The 20,336-nt window shown below is 36.0% G+C and overlaps 1 protein-coding gene across 2 annotated transcripts in view; it reads right to left on the bottom strand.

The window, feature by feature from the left end:
• The window catches only part of RNF19A (ring finger protein 19A, RBR E3 ubiquitin protein ligase), a 55,399-nt gene that overhangs the window by 16,843 nt on the left and 18,220 nt on the right, over positions 1-20,336 (bottom strand). For both annotated transcript variants that reach the window (XM_086336145.1, XM_086336146.1), the window contains exon 2: positions 10,361-11,126. In XM_086336145.1, the coding sequence (XP_086192271.1) occupies positions 10,361-11,034 (674 nt within the window). In that variant the 5' untranslated portion in view covers positions 11,035-11,126. The remainder of the gene's footprint in view (positions 1-10,360; positions 11,127-20,336) is intronic.

Below are 20,336 nucleotides of genomic sequence, written 5' to 3' on the forward strand. Positions count from 1 at the left end.
CAGGAAATGTGTGTTTCTTTTTTTTGCTGCAGATAAAAGACTGAGAACAGCAGATTTGTGACTAATATCTCTTCTCTGAGTTACAATTTTTGGCACTTTAAGAATTTCTGACTTAAATAAATTCTGGGCACTCTTTAGATATTTATCCCAGAGAAGTGTAAAGTTACATTTATACAAAAGCCTATACACAAATGTTTACAGCAGCTCTGTAAACTCCAAACTGTATAGCTCCAAACTGGAAACAGCCCAGATGTCTTCAACAGATGATGGTTCAACAATCTATGATACATATATATAATGGGATAGTACTCAAAAACAAAAGTGTTGATACACTTAACAACTTGGATCAATCTCTGGGGTATTATGTTGAATCTAAAAAGTCAATCTCAAAAACTTATATACTTATTATTTCATTTATAAAACATTTTTGAAAGGACAAAATTTTAGAAATGGAAAACAGATCTGTGGTGGCCAGAAGTTAGAAATGGGGTGGGGGCAAGGAGTGGGCAAAAGCAAGGTGGATGTATTTAAAAAGCAAGATCTTTCAATATGAGCAATCCTTTTGTGATGGAATTGTTCAATACTTTGACTATGGTGGTGGATACACAAACCTACAGGTGATATAATGATATATAACCAAATACATACACAAAAATGAGTACAAGTAAAACTAAGGAAATCTAGACAAGAAGAGTGTATCAATATTGATATCCTGGTCGTGATGTTGCTTTATAGCTTTGTAAAATTATACCACTGAGGAAAACTGTTCAAAGGATATACAGAATATCTCTGTATTATTTCTTACAACTACACATAAGTACAATCAATTATCTACAGACCTTTCAATTAAAAAGTATAGAGTTTGTGGTTCTCTTTGAAAGAAAACAAGTCATCTATGCATAAGAGGCTTTTGTAAATAGCAAACATTTTTGCCTAGAAATTTAGGGGAGTTTTCAGGGCATCTCTTGTTACTGGCAATAAAATTTAAATACTAGCTATAACAGAGATTTTTGTTGAATTTCAAGATAATCTATTAAATTATGCCAAATATTAAGAGTAAGGAAGCTTCTCTAATTTTGGACCTCTTGCCCCCTTAGAATCTCACCTTTAAACTTAAATTTTATATATTAAATTCTAATTTATTTCTGATAGGCCATTTTCTAATTACCATCATCTATCATAAACATGTTCAAACATGAATGAATTAAGGCAGTTTAAATCAGCACAGGGTAATCTAGGAAAATTTTGTTTCCCTGAGCTCTAAGATTTCCCTGAGGACTTATTCATTGCAGTCTCAATAAAAAGAAAACAATTCTTCAAAGACTCTTTATTTTCTCCCAAGTTATAACTTTAATCAGTCTTTCTAACAGTAGTAATTTTGGTGAAAAGAAAATGGTATTCTCTTCTAAATCTCTTCTCTACCCTAATTCTTCTTAAAAAAAAGAAGAGAAGAGGAGGGACAGAATGGGGAGACCTGTATGTGTATGGCACAATGGTAAGACCAACTATTTTTTAAAGTCAATCACAATTTACACAAGCAGAACAAAATTTTAGACTATCAGACTCCACTTCTGCCACTTATTACTTGAATTAAGGTTACACATAAACTGCCTACAACTAAGTTTTCCCAAACATCTAATGAAGTGAAATCACTCAGTCGTGTCCGACTCTTTGCGATCCCATGGACTATAGCCTACCAGATTCCTCCGTCCATGGGATTTTCCAGGCAAGAATACTGGAGTGGGTTGCCATTTCCTTCTCCAGGAGATCTTCCCAACCCAGGGATTGAACCCGGGTCTCCTGCATTGTAGGCAGACGTTTTAACGTCTGAGCCACCAGGGAAGTTCTTAAACATCTAGTAGGGATTCACTGAAGTTTGGCCTCCCTGGTGGCTAAATGGTAAAGAATCCGCCTGCAAATGCAGGAGACACCAGTTCGATCCTTGGGTTGGGAAGATTCCTCTAGAGAAGGATATGTCAACCCACACCAGTATTCTGGGAAATTCCCATGGACAGAGGAGCCTGGTGGGCTGTAGGCCATAGGGTCATAAAAGAGTCAGACACGACTTAGTGATTCAACAAACAGACAACAACAAAAGTCTGGCTTAGCCTCAGTATTCAGCCAAAAACAGCTTCAGCTTTGGCCTGACCTTTTAGGAGGCCAAATAAGCAAACGACTGCTTCAGTGACATTTCTAGTACCTCTGCATTTAGAGGATGAGATGGCTGGGGGGCATCACCGACTTGATGAACATAAGTTTGAGCAAGCTTCGGGAACTGGTGATGGACAGGGAAGCCTGGCATGCTGCAGTCCATGGGGTCACAGAGAGTCAGACAGGACTGAGCAACTGAACTGAATGACCACTATCATTTCTACATCAATATAAATAATGTATGTCATTTAAACATTAATATGTGAATATTCATTTTTAAATAAATGCTGAAAGCCTTTCTAAGACAACACAGTAGAAATCTAATTGCTTTAAATGATGAAATTTTACTGGACAACTTAAGTATATAAATGTACACTATGCGGCAAGAAGAAAATGTAAAATATTTAGTGATGATTGTGAAAGCCAAATTTAGATACAAACTTAAGAGCTTTCAAATTATTAAACAGGGAACAGATTTATAGGAAATATGAATGTCAAGATTGCTTTAACTAGATAAATTTAGGAAGAAAATATTCTTTCTGAGCAAACATATAAAACATATGAAGCAGTTTAGCAGAAATTGGGCTAAATCATAATTCTAACCTTTGTAGAGGCCATTCAGTATACCAGTATATCACTAAGCAGAACTTTTAAGAACTGACAATTTCTAACTAGTGATGTAGGCTATCTAGAGATAGCCTTTCAAGAAAAAGCCTTTTTTGGGAATTCTTCACATCATGATGAGGAGAATTAAAAGCAGAATGTCAATTTTGCCATTTCAAAATTTCACAAGTTCCAAAATCTAGCAAAATATCCATAAAAACATGCTATACCAAGGAAAGTGAGGACTCAAAAACATAGTTTCTTCTCAATAATCAAATTTCCAAACAGCTTTATAAATTCCTTTAAGATGAAAATTTCTTATAGTTTTGAGTCTAGAGACTTAAGTTTGTTGAAAATGACTGCTCATAGATAGTGCTTATCTATTTAGAACATTTAAAAATATGCAGTAATTATCAGGAGAAAACTAACAGCTGACATGTTAGAGTAATAATCAGTCCTAGCATTATGATGTCAAACATTTAATATCTGATTGCTAATTTAAAAAAATTATTTCTTAGAATTTTATATTTATTCTTGTATTCCAGAAGTTCATCCCTTTATTACACTTTGACTGAGACGAGCATTGATTAAACATCTGGCCACTTGACTTTTGTGAAAACGCAGGTTTTGATGTATTTCAAAAATTAGGACATAATAACAAGAAAGAGTTACGGTATTTATATAAAACAACGTGTGTGTGGAGGGAGGGAGGGTAAGAAAGAGAGAAGAGAGAGGTGGGGGGGAGGAAAAGAAAGGAATAGTCACAGCACATCATATGTACTCAAATGTTAGAATGAAAGTACATCAAACTTGTTTCATGATACTCTGCAGTATTCTTTTAAATAGAAAAGCTAAGATATTCCTAGTGCATAGCTAAACATTTAAGTCCCATTCAATCTAAACAAATTACAAAGAAAAACGGGATTACCTTTAATAATACTAACCAAATATTTTAATGACTGTGAATTCTGATAACCATAAAAGTTAGGGTATTTTGTCTAGAAAGTTTTTCTTATGCTAATAATTAGTGTTTACTATGTAAGTGTTCCATCTTCATACATATTCAATCCTAATAGTAACTTAAGCACATTTTATCATTTTATTGTATAATATATCAAGGAATTAAATGTACCAAGCATTCACATATTTTGAAAACAGAATGATAGGACTCCTGAAGATGATTTTCATTGTGTGGGAGCCACGCTTTTTTTCCACTAGAAAATAACTCTCAAATTATAATGGAAGCAAATGGTAAAGTATTTGCTTTAAAGAAAATTTCCAATGCTCTAGTGCATTAGGTATTATTTGTGAAAATAACACGCTCCACAGTTCATAGAAATAACTGAATAATATTGGTTAACCAACTAAAAGATCTCTAGCTTAAACAGTACCCAAACCATGGTTCAGAAGACAGTTCTATCTCCTTTTATGATTCCTTATTTAACTCAAGTCTTAACTTTCCATCTCTATTTTTCAGCTAAAGGTCTCCAGTTACTTGAAATGCTTAAACCTTTCTACTTGGCAGGGGTGGAGGGATAGGAAGAAAGTGGGGAAGAGGGAAAGGAACTGAAACAGAAGAGTTTTTTCAGAAATATTTTCTATTTGTTGGATTACTAAAGGTGATGCATACTAAGAAAGAACTCAGTGGTAAGTTAGGACATATGGCACCCACTCCAGTACTCTTGCCTGGAAAATCCCATGGACGGAGGAGCCTGGTAGGCTGAAGTCCATGGGGTCGCAAAGAGTCGGACACGACTGAGCAACTTCACTTTCACTTTTCACTTTCATGCATTGGAGAAGGAAATGGCAACCCACTCCAGTGTTCTTGCCTGGAGAATCCCAGGGACGGGGGAGCCTGGTGGGCTGCCAACTATTGGACACGACTGAAGTGACTTAGCAGCAGTAGCAGCAGCAAGCAAAATTAAAGTCCTTTTTTTTTTTTACTATAGGATTTGCTAAGATAATTTTTTATTTTTTGTTATTTTAATTTTCACGTGTGTTGGATTCTGTCATGCAACAATGGAAATTAGCCATAATGATACATATACACCCTCTTTCTTAAGCCTCCCTACCTTACCTCCACCCCATCCTCTAGGTCATCACAGAGCAACCGACTGGGCTTCCAGTGTTATACAGCAATTTCTCCCCAACTATCCCCTTTACACACCATAGTGTATATGTGTTGATGCTACTAACATACCAATCGTGTACATAAATAGTAAATGTTATTTTGTTAATTTATTTGACCAAGACATCTATTTCCTGGGAGTGTTTGACAATACTAGAGGTTCCATAAAAAAGCACCAAGGAAGCAGGAATACCAACTGGGGTTGTATATTCCACCTAGAGCAAATTCTTTATGAAGGGAACAAGAACAAACTATACCTAACATGAAATGTAATCCTAAGAAAGATATAATAATCTTAATAAATGTTTTAATTAAAAAATGAGGGGAAAGAAATTTTTATCCAGGAGTCCAAGGTAAGCACAAAGCCTTAATTAACAAAATCTTTAAAGAACAAAAAAATATAATGAGAAACACTGAAATCAGTTGGTCCAGTTAAGGAGAAAAGTCAGGTTTTACATTCAAATCAAAAAGCTCATGATTCCACTAGCAAGAAGTTATTATTCCGTGGAAAAGGAATGACTTAATTTATGTATTTGAGAGACAGTCTAGACAAAGCGAGGCTCATTTCCTGGTTCCTCCTTTCAGGATCTGCTTTCCTAGATAGGATGCTTTCTGTTCTGCTTTCCTGTACAAGCTGCAGGGAAGGTCTACAGTTGTCGAGAACTGCCCAGACTATTTGCAGAAGTCTGTCTAATTTCAGGGTGGAGTGTTACCAAGCCATTTAGTATGCTTATCTAAAGCTAACTTCTTTAGCTGACTAATTAGTAAGAGAAAGTTGATATGTCTCCTGTGTCTTATATATCAACTCAGTTCTTGTTTCTAAGGCACATGTATTTGTTTCCTCAGGAGAAAATCAAAGTTGGATCTGTTCTCTGTTATAAAATTTCTAAAAGGTTAGCTTACAAAAGCATTTCCAGCATGTCGAAAGTTGGGCAAGTTATGGCTAAAACCCGAAGAGGATGGGAATGAGAGTCATACAGACAGCATAAAATTCTAAAAATACATATTCTTTAGTTCCTAAGCCTATGGTGCAATTCTTTTTTATCCATCATTAACAGTTTCTTCCACCAGAGTAAGTTAGTATTTAGAGCCATTTAAATGTCAGAAAATCCATTCAAAGCTTCACAAACCTGATTACAGTTGAGCACATTACTTTAAAATGGTTTATTAACTGTTCCTAAGATATACAATTTATATTAATGCATGTAGTCAGATTTGTTCACTCAATAACTCTTTTTATCGATCATAGGGTGAACCTGTGGTTATAAAGAAAAAATACTTTTATTTTTGTATTTGTCTTTCTGCTCACAAATATTAAACCACTTTTTATATTCTAGTATAATAAATGTTCCTGCATATTCAAAGCTTCCCAGTAAAGTCAGAAGCAGTCACAGGAGATGACATGGATAATGTGTGCTAATAGCAGGGTAGATTTAGCCAACTGAAACAAGTGATGACAGACACCAAAATGCCCATTTTTTTGCCATTTACCTAGACAATGTACAGTCTCCTAGGCAGAAGGTAATCGATATTTTTATCCAAGACAGATTTTATACTTCTCCTCCTACATGTCCCTCACCACAATCCTTTTCCTCAGCCATGGCCATGGCCAGATTTTTCTCTGAGCTTGTACAGACTGGCATCTTCAAGAAGCAGTCCAGCTAACTTTACCCTGATTAAATCACCACAGAGGTTTGGCCTCCCAGATCCCTTCTCAACAGAGGTTTTCAGAAATACATACTGTCCTTTAAACAAGCTTAATCTTCTCTGGCCCTCAGAAGAGTAGAAAGAATTTTAAGTCAGAAACCCTCAGAGATCTCAAACAGAAACCAGATCAGGTTTTCTTTTCACTCTGAGCTAAGAATTATTTCTCAGTCTGTTAAATAAATCACAGGGTGAAGTAAAATTGGTGTCAGATACAGAAAATGGTCATTTTGATAAGTATGAAATGCAAGAGAAAAGACAAAATTTTACATCTAGCATTTCTGGAAAGAGTCTTTTAAGTATAATGTATTGAATACAATGAAAGGGATTAAAATACTACATGCCTAAGCATGCCTGTAGTCCTAACATATACTATGGGTTAAGCATTGCTATGAATAACTGCCAACAGCCAGATATTTATCAGTATCCCTTGTGCCAGATTTCAGCTATAAATGTAGTTTAAATAAAAAAATTTCCCTCTGCAAATCCAAAGATTTTAGTAAGTTCCAAGAGGGAAGAGATTTTCACCTTTTGTTCATTATTAAAAATGCCCAGTTCCTGGCACATAGGTACATTAAATAGTTGAATAACTATCTGATTTAAAATAAAAATAAAAATAAAACTTCAGAAATGGAGATGAAGAATGATAAGTAAGAGTTATAAAAAGCTTACTGTGTGCTCGGGATTACTCTAGCAATAGTATTAAAACCCTTCTCAATTCTTAAAAACAATGTGATATGAGATTCAAAATCAAGTCTGTCCACACTCATGCTAAGTACAACTATAACTTTTAACACTGCACGATCTCATGCAGTATTCCATGTTATCAAAGCATACATATAAATTTTGTCACAAGGTGACATTTTCCACATAACACAACCAGAAAATCTACAACATAATAAAGTATACAAAATATGCTCTCAACAATCTAGTGTATCAGCATAAATCAAAAACAAATGGAAATAATCTCTGTGGCATTTTCTTTGTCTTTTGTGGGTAAGACTGACAACCACCAAAACCAAAAATTAACTTATAGCCAAATTAATCAAGGCTAATTCTTGTTCAACCTGTATAACAAATCAAGTAGCTTTCATAATAAAACAATCTATTAAAGTGTTTCTATTAGTTTATATTAGTTTATATCTGAGTTAACATTCATGTCCTCTTCTCCAAAATACTTAAAATACTAAGCCATTTTACTTTTTACCAATGAAGTCTCAACAAGAAAATGTGCAAAATACTTAAAAGTATAAGATTATGAAAAAAATTTAAATTTATGGAGAAATGTCATACCTATCAAAGGATTTATAAAGAATAACAGAATGAATACCCTCTGCATCTACCACACAAGTTAAGAACAGTATCAATAGGGTGATCATTTAATTTGCAAACTAACTGGAACACCTGAAAAAGAAAGGTAATGCTATTAAAATGTACACCAGTACCATAATCATGAATTGGAACTACCTTGGGCAAACCAGAATCGATTGTTACCTTACTTAGCTGTGGCTTGAGAAGTTCCTTGATTATCCCTTGAAGTTCATATCCCTTCTTTTTCATCACAAGAGGTAACCATGAAACTAAATGTATTTTATCCACTTTACTGTTAATGAATATTTTTTGGTTTGTTTCTTTGCTATTAAAAACATTCTTAAAGATGTCTCCTAAATAGATGTCTCCTGGCACAAAAGTTAAAGAGTTTCCCTATGGTCTTTAACTAGGAATGGATCTTCTAAGTTATAGGGTAAATGTGTGTTCAACTTTATTAATATAATAGTAGGTGAGCTAACCAATCACCCATATTTTCCTATAGTTAATTTTTTTCCTTTTATTTGTATAACTTACCTCTATAATCTGTTTTGACTTTGATTTATTATATGTTGTGACAATCTAATTTCTTCCCCTCAAATAGCTAATTTTCACAATTCTATATAGTGAATATCAATCCTTTCCTGTTGGTTTGGCATGCTTCCCCCCAAATAAGTTCTTACACAAGCAAAAATCTATGTCAGCCCTACTTACTGTGTTCTTTCAGGCTGCTAGTGTTGATTTATTATCTTCTATGATGACATGCTCCATCAACCCAGCACAAGGGAACACACCTATTTAGTGACCAGAAAGCTTACGCTCTTGGATTAATTCTCTCAGTCTCTCCTGGTCACAGGTTGTTACAGATAAGCATCCTTTTAATTTGTTACATCATTTTCTTTCCAAGTATTAAATGCTTAAAGGAACTTGTGAAGCACAACTTATCCTGGGGTTCCATGAAAGACAGTTAGAAAATCACACTTTCTCCAGATGAAATGCAATATACTTCTCCCTATTTGAACTCCTGCTATAGGGATATTTGCTATAATGACTTGGATAAGCCTTTTTTTTAACCTAAAATTCGCAACTGACTTGAAATCTACTCTAGTGAATGTGCACACCTGTACAGTGAAAACTATTCTCCAGGGGTCCATAGGATCAAGAGTGATAAAACCGCACCTAAACTGTTCTCTGCTTGTTCAAATTCTTTAAAGGCACTGTTCATTATCTCTATTTTCTTCCCATCTTTCTCTTGAGAATTTAACCCTTCACAGGTCCCAGAGCTTGCTTCTACCATAGACCTGGAAGTACAGCAACTTTGGCCCAGTTTAGATAGTATTTTTAATATATAATTTTGTGATTTATGTTACAGTATGAGCATCCTGCAGTACAGGAGATCATAATACAGATCTGATACTGCATAGTACCTCTGAGTCTTTCACACAGCTAATGAATTCATAAAATGTTAAATAATTAGATAATATTTTTAATGCTTTATGTTACCCAGAAATCCTTGGTGGATAAGTCAAGTGCTAGTGAGACCTGGGAAAACTGGTTGGAATTTGCACAGGCTATAAACATATTATTACTTTCTTATTTAAAATTACAGGATTCATAGACTAGATGCAACATGAAATTTGCTGCTCAGTAAGCTTTATAATGAATTTTATTAGTCAGAGTCCTCAAACTGTCACTTGATAAAGTGATTGATAAATCACATTCCAGTCTTGTCTCTGATGATACCCAAATAATCTTGGAAGTTCTGGGTTTTCCCAAACTCCTAACTATAATCTCTGGCTTACTAACGGAATGCTAAATCTCACCTAGTCTTCACGGCTTTCATTATTCTTGCAAAGCCTATGACTATTTCTTCCTAGTCCTGACAGCCATACTTGGTAAATGCTATTAACAGGGGCTGCTGTTAACGTAATAACCAAAGATACAAGCAAAATTATTTTAAATATTGGGAAAATATTTGTAGTTCACAAACTTGAGGCAAATGAAATATTATATAGCCTCCAGATCTTGAGACTAGTAAGTACTTACATACTCCTACAGGAAGACATCATACTGCGGCACACATTAAGAGGCCTTTCGAAAGGGTCAGTTAAATTTATACGAATAATTCCCCCACCAAAAGCAAACCAACAAAACGTCTGACCATTTATTATACCAAAGTAAAAATTCTCCAAGTGGATGGGGAAAATCAATATGACTAGATCCTGTGCCCTACCATCTTATCCTTTTCTTCTGAAAATAGCCTATGTGAATATATGATGGAAAGACGATATAAAAATGAACATCTAACACTGTACCTGACACACAGTATATACTCAGTCTATTTTTGCCTATTGAGTGAATTAACTACTTGGCATGTTAAGACTTTTCTTTTAAGTAACAGAAAACTCATATTTTATACACAGAGGAAAAAATTAACTCAAGAAAAATCAAACAAAACCTTCTTACCCACAGTCTGGAGCTGGACACCACCTACAATCAGGATCTGCAACAAGCCACCGTCTAAGCATAAATTCTTCATATTTTTCCATCAAGACATCATCACTAAGTATCAAGCGGATATCATGGGGATTAAACCGTTCAGTACATTCTGGGCAACTGATATTAACTCTACTTTCAGAAATTTCTATCCTTAGATATTGTCGTAAGCAATCCACACAAGATCTATGATGACAAGTCATTATCTCAGGAAATCTGTCTTTAGAATGCCGCAAAAGGCACAAGGGGCACTCTATAAAGTCTCCAACTTGTTTGCTGATGGAAGTTAGCCCATTGTCAGAGGAGGTATTTGTAGAGAAAATGGAGTTCTTATCAGTACACATTTCAGAATGTATACTCTCAATACTTGCAATTCCATCCACCCCGCCATTCAGCTCCCTTGATTTACGTTTGTTATCCTTTTTCCTCCGAAACAGAGAGCCTATTGAAATTCTTCTTTTTTTGGGTGCCTTTTTGACTGAAGGCAAGCTCACAGATGAAGCAGAAGACTGAAGATCTCGATCTGAACCCATCTGCCGATGTAAACTCATGTCTAAAATGCTCATTAGAATTGAGTCAGGGTCTGTGTTTACACACAGCCCTTCATTATATTTAAAGATAAAATCTATTTCTTGTTCTTGCATTCAGATTAAGTCATGATGTTAGAAAATCCTACTTGGTTCCTTCAGAGAATTCTTGAAAGAGTTCAATTTATAGAAGACTTATCACGGATGTTCTGAAAAACAGAAGAAAACAAAACAGCAAGATTATTTAATTGTATTCACCATGTGCATGTCTTTTTAATAAACTTACAAACTCTCTATGAAATGTCAAACAAGTATGTACTTTAATCAACGGTTTTTGGGTTTGATTTTTTTAAATAAGGCCAGTTTATGGTAGTGCTAGTGGTAAAGAATCTGCCTGCCAATGCAGGAGAGATAATGATATGCGTGTTCAAACCCTAGGTCGGGAAGATCCCCTGGAGAGGGCATGGCAACCCACGCCAGTATTTTTGCCTAGAGAATCCTATGGACAGAGGAGCCTGGCGGGCCACAGGCCATAGGGTCACAAAGAGTCAGACTTAGCATGTAGCACGTTAGCAGTGATCAGTCTACAAGAGATATAAAACCAATGCTGATATAACAAAGATATTATTTAATCTTAAGAATCTAATTTGAGTTGACCTTATTATTAAAATCTTGTATAAAATTTCTGATTTTTATCATACTCAAACCTCAATGATTCCCACTGCCTTTAGGAGTTTTTTAAAAACTGACTATAAAATGTACATGCAAATATGAAGGGCTAAGAAGAGCTTATACAACTTTGAAGAACAGTGTGTATGTGGAGAGGGAGCAGATTCTCTTACACTGGCAGAAATAATGACTCATTATAAAGTTACAGTAATGAAGAAGACAGTGTGGTACAACACAAAGATGGATATAAAGACCAATGGGGAACAAAACACAGTCCAGGAAAAAAGTCCCACTGATACACATGAATCCCTGACTTACTGTCAAAGGTGACCCTGCTGAGCATTGAGAATGGCCTTGTCAAAAACAAAACAAAAACAACATAGTACTGTTTTACTGGTTACCATCTGAGGAAAGGAACTTAAACCTATAGGTAACCCTCTGCATAAAAATCAATTCAGATGGTTAACAGATCTAAATGTGAGAAGTAAAATCATAACACTTCTAGCAGTCGGTAGAAGAGACTATTTCAATGAAAAGATTTCTTAAATGAAACATACTAAAGTACCTGCCATAAAAGACTGTTAATTGCACTACAATAAAATCACAAGATAGTATTAAGGGAGTGGGAGAAGACATTTGCCACATAAAACTAATAAAGGGCCAGTAACCGGAATATATAAAGAATATAGAAATCAAGACAAAGCAGAAAAATAGAAAACGCGCATGAGAGACGCTCACAGGCTCTTCACAAAAGAATGTGAGAAAGTGTTCAACCTCACTTGTTGTAGACATCAAAGCCATAATGAAAGACACTGCACACCTGGCAGGATGGCTAAAATTTCAAAAGACATTTCCAAATGTTAGCAAAGATGTGGACTGCTGATAGGAGTGTAAAACGGCATAACTACTTTGGAAAACTGTTCAACAGTATCTACCAAATTTGGACATACGGAAATTCTATTACTACAATATGTAACAGTATCTATTACATACTGATACTCCTAGATATGAATGCACAAGAGAAATGAATGCATACATGCATCAAAACACTCACATAACACTATTTATGGCAACACTAGTTATAACAAGCCCAAACACTGGACACAACCCATATTTCTATCAACAGTAGAATGGATAAACTGTGGTATATTCATTCCACTCTAGTATACCAGAAAGCAATGAAAATGAACAAAATACTGCTACTCATAAAACAAATATCAATCTCTCATAAAAGGATGTGCGTGTATGTGCTGTGCTTAGTTGCTCAGTTCTGCCAACCCTTTGCAACCCCATGGGCCGTAGCCCACCAGGCTCCTCGGTCCATGGGGACTCTCCAGGCAAGAATACCGGAGTGGGTTACCATGCCCTCCTCCAGGGGATCTTCCTGAACCAGGAATCAAACCGGGGTCTCCTGCATTGCAGGCAGATTCTTTACCAGCTGAGCTACCAAGGAAGCCTGTGTGTTGTATAATTCCATTTAAATAAAGTTCAAAAACAGGTAGAGTTAATCTCTAATACATGTCAGAAGTCAGAACTACAGCTACCTTTTGAGAAATGGCACATGTACAGTGGTTACAAAGGTATATTCACTTTGTGATAAATCACTGACCTACACTCATGGTTAATGCGTTTTTCTGGGTGATCTTTATATCAGAATTAAAGGTAAGAAAACCATTTCACTCAGGCAAACTTTATTCATGTCCAACAGTTTATACCTTCCCATCATCTGCTGCATATTTCCTTAATTCTGAGGGAAATACAGTGTAATGGTAGACTCAACTAAAATTTTCTGCGTATTTTCTTCTCTACAGTTATTAATTTCTCTTGCATCTCAAAATGCTTTCTGTACTCCAGGGTTCAATATACGTATCAAAGAACAGACTATCTTGGGGATCCTAAGAATTTATCACTTAAAACATTAAAACCAGTGGTCACCTGGAGAATTTTTCAAACACACTTTTATAAATTTGATACCCACATAATTTATTATCCACGTCAGAACCTAGTAAGAGTGAATGAAGGTGCTATTAAGACGCTTACTCCTTGGAAGGAAAGTTATGACCAACCTAGATAGCATATTCAAAAGCAGAGACATTACTTTGCCAACAAAGGTTCGTCTAGTCAAGGCTATGGTTTTTCCTGTGGTCATGTATGGATGTGAGAGTTGGACTGTGAAGAAGGCTGAGCGCCGAAGAATTGATGCTTTTGAACTGTGGTGTTGGAGAAGACTCTTGAGAGTCCCTTGGACTGCAAGGAGATCCAACCAGTCCATTCTGAAGGAGATCAGCTCTGGGATTTCTTTGGAAGGAATGATGCTAAAGCTGAAACTCCAGTACTTTGGCCACCTCATGAGAAGAGTTGACTCATTGGAAAAGACTCTGATGCTGGGAGGGATTGGGGGCAAGAGGAGAAGGGGACGACAGAGGATGAGATGGCTGCATAGCATCACTGACTCGATGGACGTGAGTCTGAGTGAACTCCGGGAGTTGGTGATGGACAGGGAGGCCTGGCGTGCTGCAATTCATGGGGTCGCAAAGAGTCGGACATGACTGAGCGAGTGATCTGATCTGATCTGATTAATATTTAAAATAGGATGTGTGTGTGTTAAGCTGTGTCCATCTCTTTGGGACCTCACGGACTGTAGCTCGCCAGGCTCTTCTGTCCATGGAATTCTCCAGACAAGAATAGTGGAGTGGGTGGCCATTCCCTTCTCCAGGGGATCTTCCTGATCAAACCCAGGTCTCCTGCATCATGCACAGATTCTTTACCATCTGAGCCACCAGGGAAGCCCTTAAAATAGAATAATGGGGACAAACTAGAACATATGGTGATCCCACTTAGGAGGCCTTTCCAAAACAGTGTGCAAATAAACAAATACGCCTTAAAGGAAAATTAAAAAACTTGAATACTAAAAAATTTAATATTTTTATATGGTAAAAAGTATAATAAAATAGGAAGACACGATAAATTAGTAATATATAACAATATTTTACATATAACAATGAACAACTTTCATGAGTATACAAACAGCTTTTACACATTAGTAAGAAAAAGATGCACAACTCGGTGGTAAAATGAGCAAGGATATAGGAGGAAGAGTTTGGAGAAAAAAATACAAAAATCAGGAAGACAGGAAACAGTGTTCAACACACTGGAAATGAAAATTCAAACAGCAGACACCATCTCTGTACACAACAGGCTAACAAAGGTCGAAAGGGTGGGTGAGCGTGTACTGAAAGAAGCACCTCACAAACTGTTCAGAGGAGAGCAGGCAGCACAACTCTGGGGAACCAATTTAGCTGACTCATTGGAAAAGACCCTGATGCTGGGAAAGATTAAGGGCAGGAGGAAAAGGGGACGACAGAGGATGAGATCGCTGGATGGCATCACCAACTCGATGGACATGAGTTTGGGTGAACTCCGGGAGTTGGTGATGGACAGGGAGGCCTGGCGTGCTGCAGCTAATGCGGTCGCAAAGAGTCGGACACGATTGAGCGACTGAACTGAACTGAACTCAAAATGGAACTGTTCTCTGACCAGCAATCCTACGTGTAAAATCTATCCTTCAGAAATTATAAGGACACAAGTGTGCAAAGAAAGTGTACAAGGAAACTCACTGCAGCCAGGTGACAGAAGGAAATAAAACAAGGCAAACAAACCCCATACAAAACTTGGAAATAAGTGTCCAACAGGGAACTGGTAAAAATAAAAGAATCAACCACAATTTACAGGTAATAATAAGGAATAGATCTCTCTATATAACACTGAATGAGCAATAATAACTGCAAAACAGTAGTATGTATAATATGAAACTATTTGTGGGAAAAAAAAAACGCACCCACAGAGGTTTACAGGTACCTACAGAATTTGTGGAAAAATATTAAACCATTAATAGCAGCTACGTTGGGGAGAATAATCTTTAGTATTCACTTTCTGCCTTCTGTGTAAATTACAATTGTATCATGAGCATCTACTACTTACAGGTTAAAAAAAAACAACCCTAATTTAACCCCACAAACAACAACAAAAAAACATATTCCACTCTAGAATTAACCAATCAAATTGAGAATGTGGTCCAGAACTTGTATATTTTACAAATGTTCTCAGTAATTTAGTTGTACACACTGATCAAGAACCATTAACACTAAAAAGTCTGCTAAACTCCTGCACTTAAAAACAGAATTCTGTATGCTTGGTCTCCAAAACAAGGCTCCTTGTTTTTCATTACTTTAGGTACTAAAAATAAAAGTTCCATTAAAAAAATAGACAAGAAAAATTTCATGAAGGAACACTTCCAAACCCATTCTACGAGGCCACCATCACCCTGATACCAAAACCAGACAAAGACATCACAAAAAAAAGAAAAGTACAGGCCAGTATCACTGATGAACATAGATACAAAAATCCTCAACAAAATTCTTGCCAATAGAACCCAACAACACATTAAAAGGATCATACACCATGACCAAGTGAGGTTTATTCCAGGGATGCAAGGATTCTTCAACATATACAAATCAATCAATGTGATGTAACATATTAACAAATTGAAAGATAAAAATACGATAATCTCAATAGATGCAGAAATGTTCGACAAAGTTCAGCACCCATTTCTGATAAAAACTCTTCAAAAAATGGTCACAGAAGGAACCTACCTCAACATAATAAATAAAGACCATATATGACAAACACATAGCAAACATTTTCAACAATGAAAAACTGAAAACATTTCCTCTAAGATCTAGAACAAGACAAATACCAGATTAATAGCTGTAGGATTAGCTTTTTAAAAATAATATAGTCAGAGTTATTGATAGCTAACTTATTTATCAATAACTTTCAGTAAGTTATTGACAAACTCAACATTCTAAAAACTAAGATTATGGCATCTTGTCCCATCACTTCATGGCAAATAGATGGGGAAACAATGGAAACAGTGACAGATTTTATTTACTTGGGCTCCAAAATCACTGCAGACGGTGACTGCAGCCATGAAATTAAAAGATGCTTGCTCCTTGAATGAAAAGTTATGACAAACCTAGACAGCATATAAAAACCAGAGACATTATTTTACCGACAAAGGTCTGTATAGTTAAAGCTATAGTTTTTGTAGCAGTCATGTATGGATGTGAGAGTCAGATGATAAAGAAAACTGAGCGCCAAAGAATTGATGCTTTTGAATTATGGTACTGAGGAAGACCCTGGAAAGTCCCTTGGACAGTAAGATCAAACAAGTCAATCCTAAAGGAAATCAACCCTGAATATTCATTGGAAGGACTGATGCTGAAGCTGAAGCTCCAATACCTTGGCCACCTGATGCGAAGAGCCAACTCGCTGCAAAAGATCCTAATGCAGGGAAAGATTGAAGGCAAAAGGAGAAGGGGGCAACAGAGGATGAGATGGTTAGATAGCATCACTGACTCAATGAACATGCATTTGCGCAAACTCCAGCAAACAGTGGAGTACAAGGGAGCTAGGCGTGCTGCAGTCCATAGAGTCGGACATGACTTGGCAACTGAACACCAATAAGAAATAGGAATGGTCCACAACTGGTATTTCTACCACGTATGCCAAAGCCTTGTGGACCAAAGATGTAGTGTAAGTGCTGATAACTAGGTACTGACACATCAAAAATAATCTAATTTGGCGTAATGCTGTTTTTTATACTTCATAAAAATTATGGAAGTTAAACATTTCAGGTGAAGTATCTAATCAATAATTACAATATTGTTTTAAGTGAAAATGTGTTGCAGATTTTAAATGCTCAACTTATAAACACAGGATAATGAGCAATTAGAAAGTTCAAATCCATACAAAGAGCAGCCTATGTTTGAAAAGCTGTATATATTATTCAGGATCCTGGCCAAAACTCGAAGCATTTTCAAAGAGGTAAGTGAAGTGCTCATTTGCAAAGGTGTGGGTAGGGTTAAAGGAACCAACAGTGATGGCAAAGTACTCAGAAAGCCACTGCCACCCTTTGGAAAAAAGGGGCAGGGAGGGAGCTGTCCAATGGCAGTTGGAAGAATAAACATACAGCGTCTCTCTTCTGGAGATCTCTAATATCCACCAATGCCTCACACTGGCTAAACCCAACGAGAAACCAACCAAGGAAGCCAAGGGAGGCCGTCCTTAGAGTAAGTCAGCTTTCCATGGGGCACAGAGCAAGCAAGGGGAGGATGAGGAGTGGGTCTGGAGCAGCAAATAAAAATATTCAGTCTGGATGTATAAAGAAGAGAATTTGGGAGTCAAGACCTTGTCAGACACTGCTAGTTATAAAAATCTTAGATAATGTCCATTCCTGAGTCTGTGAGCTCCACTAAAAAATCTGTGATCTCCACTTATTTCAAATAGATGTTATGACAAGAAAGTGAAACTGTAACAGGCTAAAATTTGGCCTATCCTAAATGTTAGCTGAAATGAAATATAAGACAAGTTTTATGTTTCTAGTAGTACCTAATACAACTTGTAACTTATAGTAGGTGCCTAAGACACACTGGATAAATCAATCATGATGCACGACACACATACGTGGAAGTAAGGGAACTGAGGATTTGTTCATATCTTTGCTTTTGGCTTATTACTGCTGTATGGTTCTTTTTAAGTGATACAACCTTACTACATTCAGCTTTTTAAACTGTAAAAAGAATCTTTACCCCACAAGTGCTACAGGATAGATAAGATCATGTTAAATATCTTGACATTATACAACTTCAAGAACTACAGATTTAAAACATTCAACCAATAAACATCTCCCAACCACCAACGTTTTAGGAGCATCTACTAAGCACCCACATGCCTAAATGATTTAAGACTGATGAAACATTATTTTGCAGAAAGTAGGCTGGGCAAAAAAAAAAAAAAGGACAATAAAGAAATTATTTCCCAAGAGAAAATCCCACTCAACTCTGGAATATCTGTTTTTGCCTATTATTCAGCCAAAATTGGGTTTCTTCTATTACTTCTCACAAAAGTAAAAAAACAGAGAAAACCCAATAATTTTGTATTGATAAACACTAAAAGTATCCAGTTTCTGATTCTAATTTCTTTTACTGATGTCTGACACCCAGTTCAGCACCGCTGCTGCTGCTGCTAAGTCGCTTCAGTCGTGTCCAACTCTGTGCAACCCCATAGACAGCAGCCCACCAGGCTCCCCCGTCCCTGGGATTCTTCAGGCAAGAGTACTGGAGTGGGGTGCCATCGCCTTCTCCATCAGCACCTCTAGAACATGGTAATAAAAATAGCATGCCAGAACACTAGCACTGTTGAAGAAAATAGAAAGAGGACTAAGTATAAAGTAGTTTTTGTTTGTTTGAAGTGAGAAGGGAACAGGTACAGAGATTCCCAGCACAGTTTCTATTGATCATTAATTCTGGTCACTACTGAAACCCAAGCTATTTCATATTTAAGTGAGAGTCAAGAAAGGAGATAAAGAAGTAAGACCTTCTATTTTAGATTCTATTAAAAAACTATTTTATGTTACAAAAGCATAACAGGCCATTAAACTTCTTCAGCAATATATACTCATGTTGAGAGGTTGAGAGAAGATGATGAATAAAAGAAAAAAATTTAATGAATATTTATCTGATATTAAACATGGTTCTCACACGTTTATAAGTCACATTTCACTTTCTGTGAACTAACCACATGTTCATATTCTGCTGCTGGTATGAGGTTTTTTTATATAAAGGAACTCTACTATTATGTGTTAAATATATTAAAAAATTTAAAAAAAAACACCTGCATGGCAATTTTCCAATGTAGAAATGAAACTTTCGTGTGTGTGTGTGTGTGTGTTCAAATTCACATATTTTTTCTCTTTATGACTTTTGGATTCTATATTCTTGGAACAATCCTGCTCACTCCAAGATTACATTTTTAAAATGAATTTATATTTCTTTCTGGTACTTTTCTATATTTTGTTTGTTTACTGCTTACATCATGTATCCATTTCAATTTATTTTCATGTTACAACTAAGTAGAGATCAAAGTCTGATTTTTTTCTAAATGGCTAGCCAGTTTTCTCAACACCAGTTACTGAATAATTATCTCCTTTCTACCTACCTCTGACCTAATTTGATAAGCTAGTTCTTAGTGTATAAATTTCTTGCTATCTAAGTGGTAGGGACTTCCAAAATACACTCTTGAAGTAAACAACCAAACTGTTTTGTTCCAATTTTTGCTGCCATCTAGGTGGTAGGGACTTCCAAAATACTTGCTGCTATCTACGTGGTAGCGACTCCAAAATACGCTCTTGAAATAAACAACCAAACTGTTTTGTTCCAATTTTTGCTCCCACCAATTGGAAAGGTGCTTATTTCCCTGGATTCTAATCAACATTCTATATTATTTCAATAGCTTTTTCTAAGTCGTGGGGAAAAAAAGTAAGCTACTTTCATTTCTATTTCTTTGGTTACTAAACAAATCGAACATTTGTTCACACTTACAGCCCTCTTTATTTTTTCAATGAATTATCTGTTCATATGCTTTTGACCATTTTTTATACTGGAATATTAATGGTCCTCTTCAATTTTAAAACTTTCATATTTATTTCCTCTTAATATTTGCCCTTTAATTCTGTGATTTTTAAAGTAAAAAGCTTTAAAATGTTTATTTAATCACATCTACCAGTTCTTCTGTAAATTCTTTCATTACTTTATATGCTTACAAAACATTTTCTGGGGATAAAATCTATTTATTGACACATTTACCATTTGTGGTACTTTTTATTCCTTCTTGTGGATCCAAGTTTCATC

This window comes from Bos grunniens, chromosome 14, assembly GCF_055505025.1.
Source record: "Bos grunniens cultivar Pamir isolate PY7600 chromosome 14, Bosgru_T2T1.0, whole genome shotgun sequence".
Classification (NCBI taxonomy): domain Eukaryota; kingdom Metazoa; phylum Chordata; class Mammalia; order Artiodactyla; family Bovidae; genus Bos; species Bos grunniens.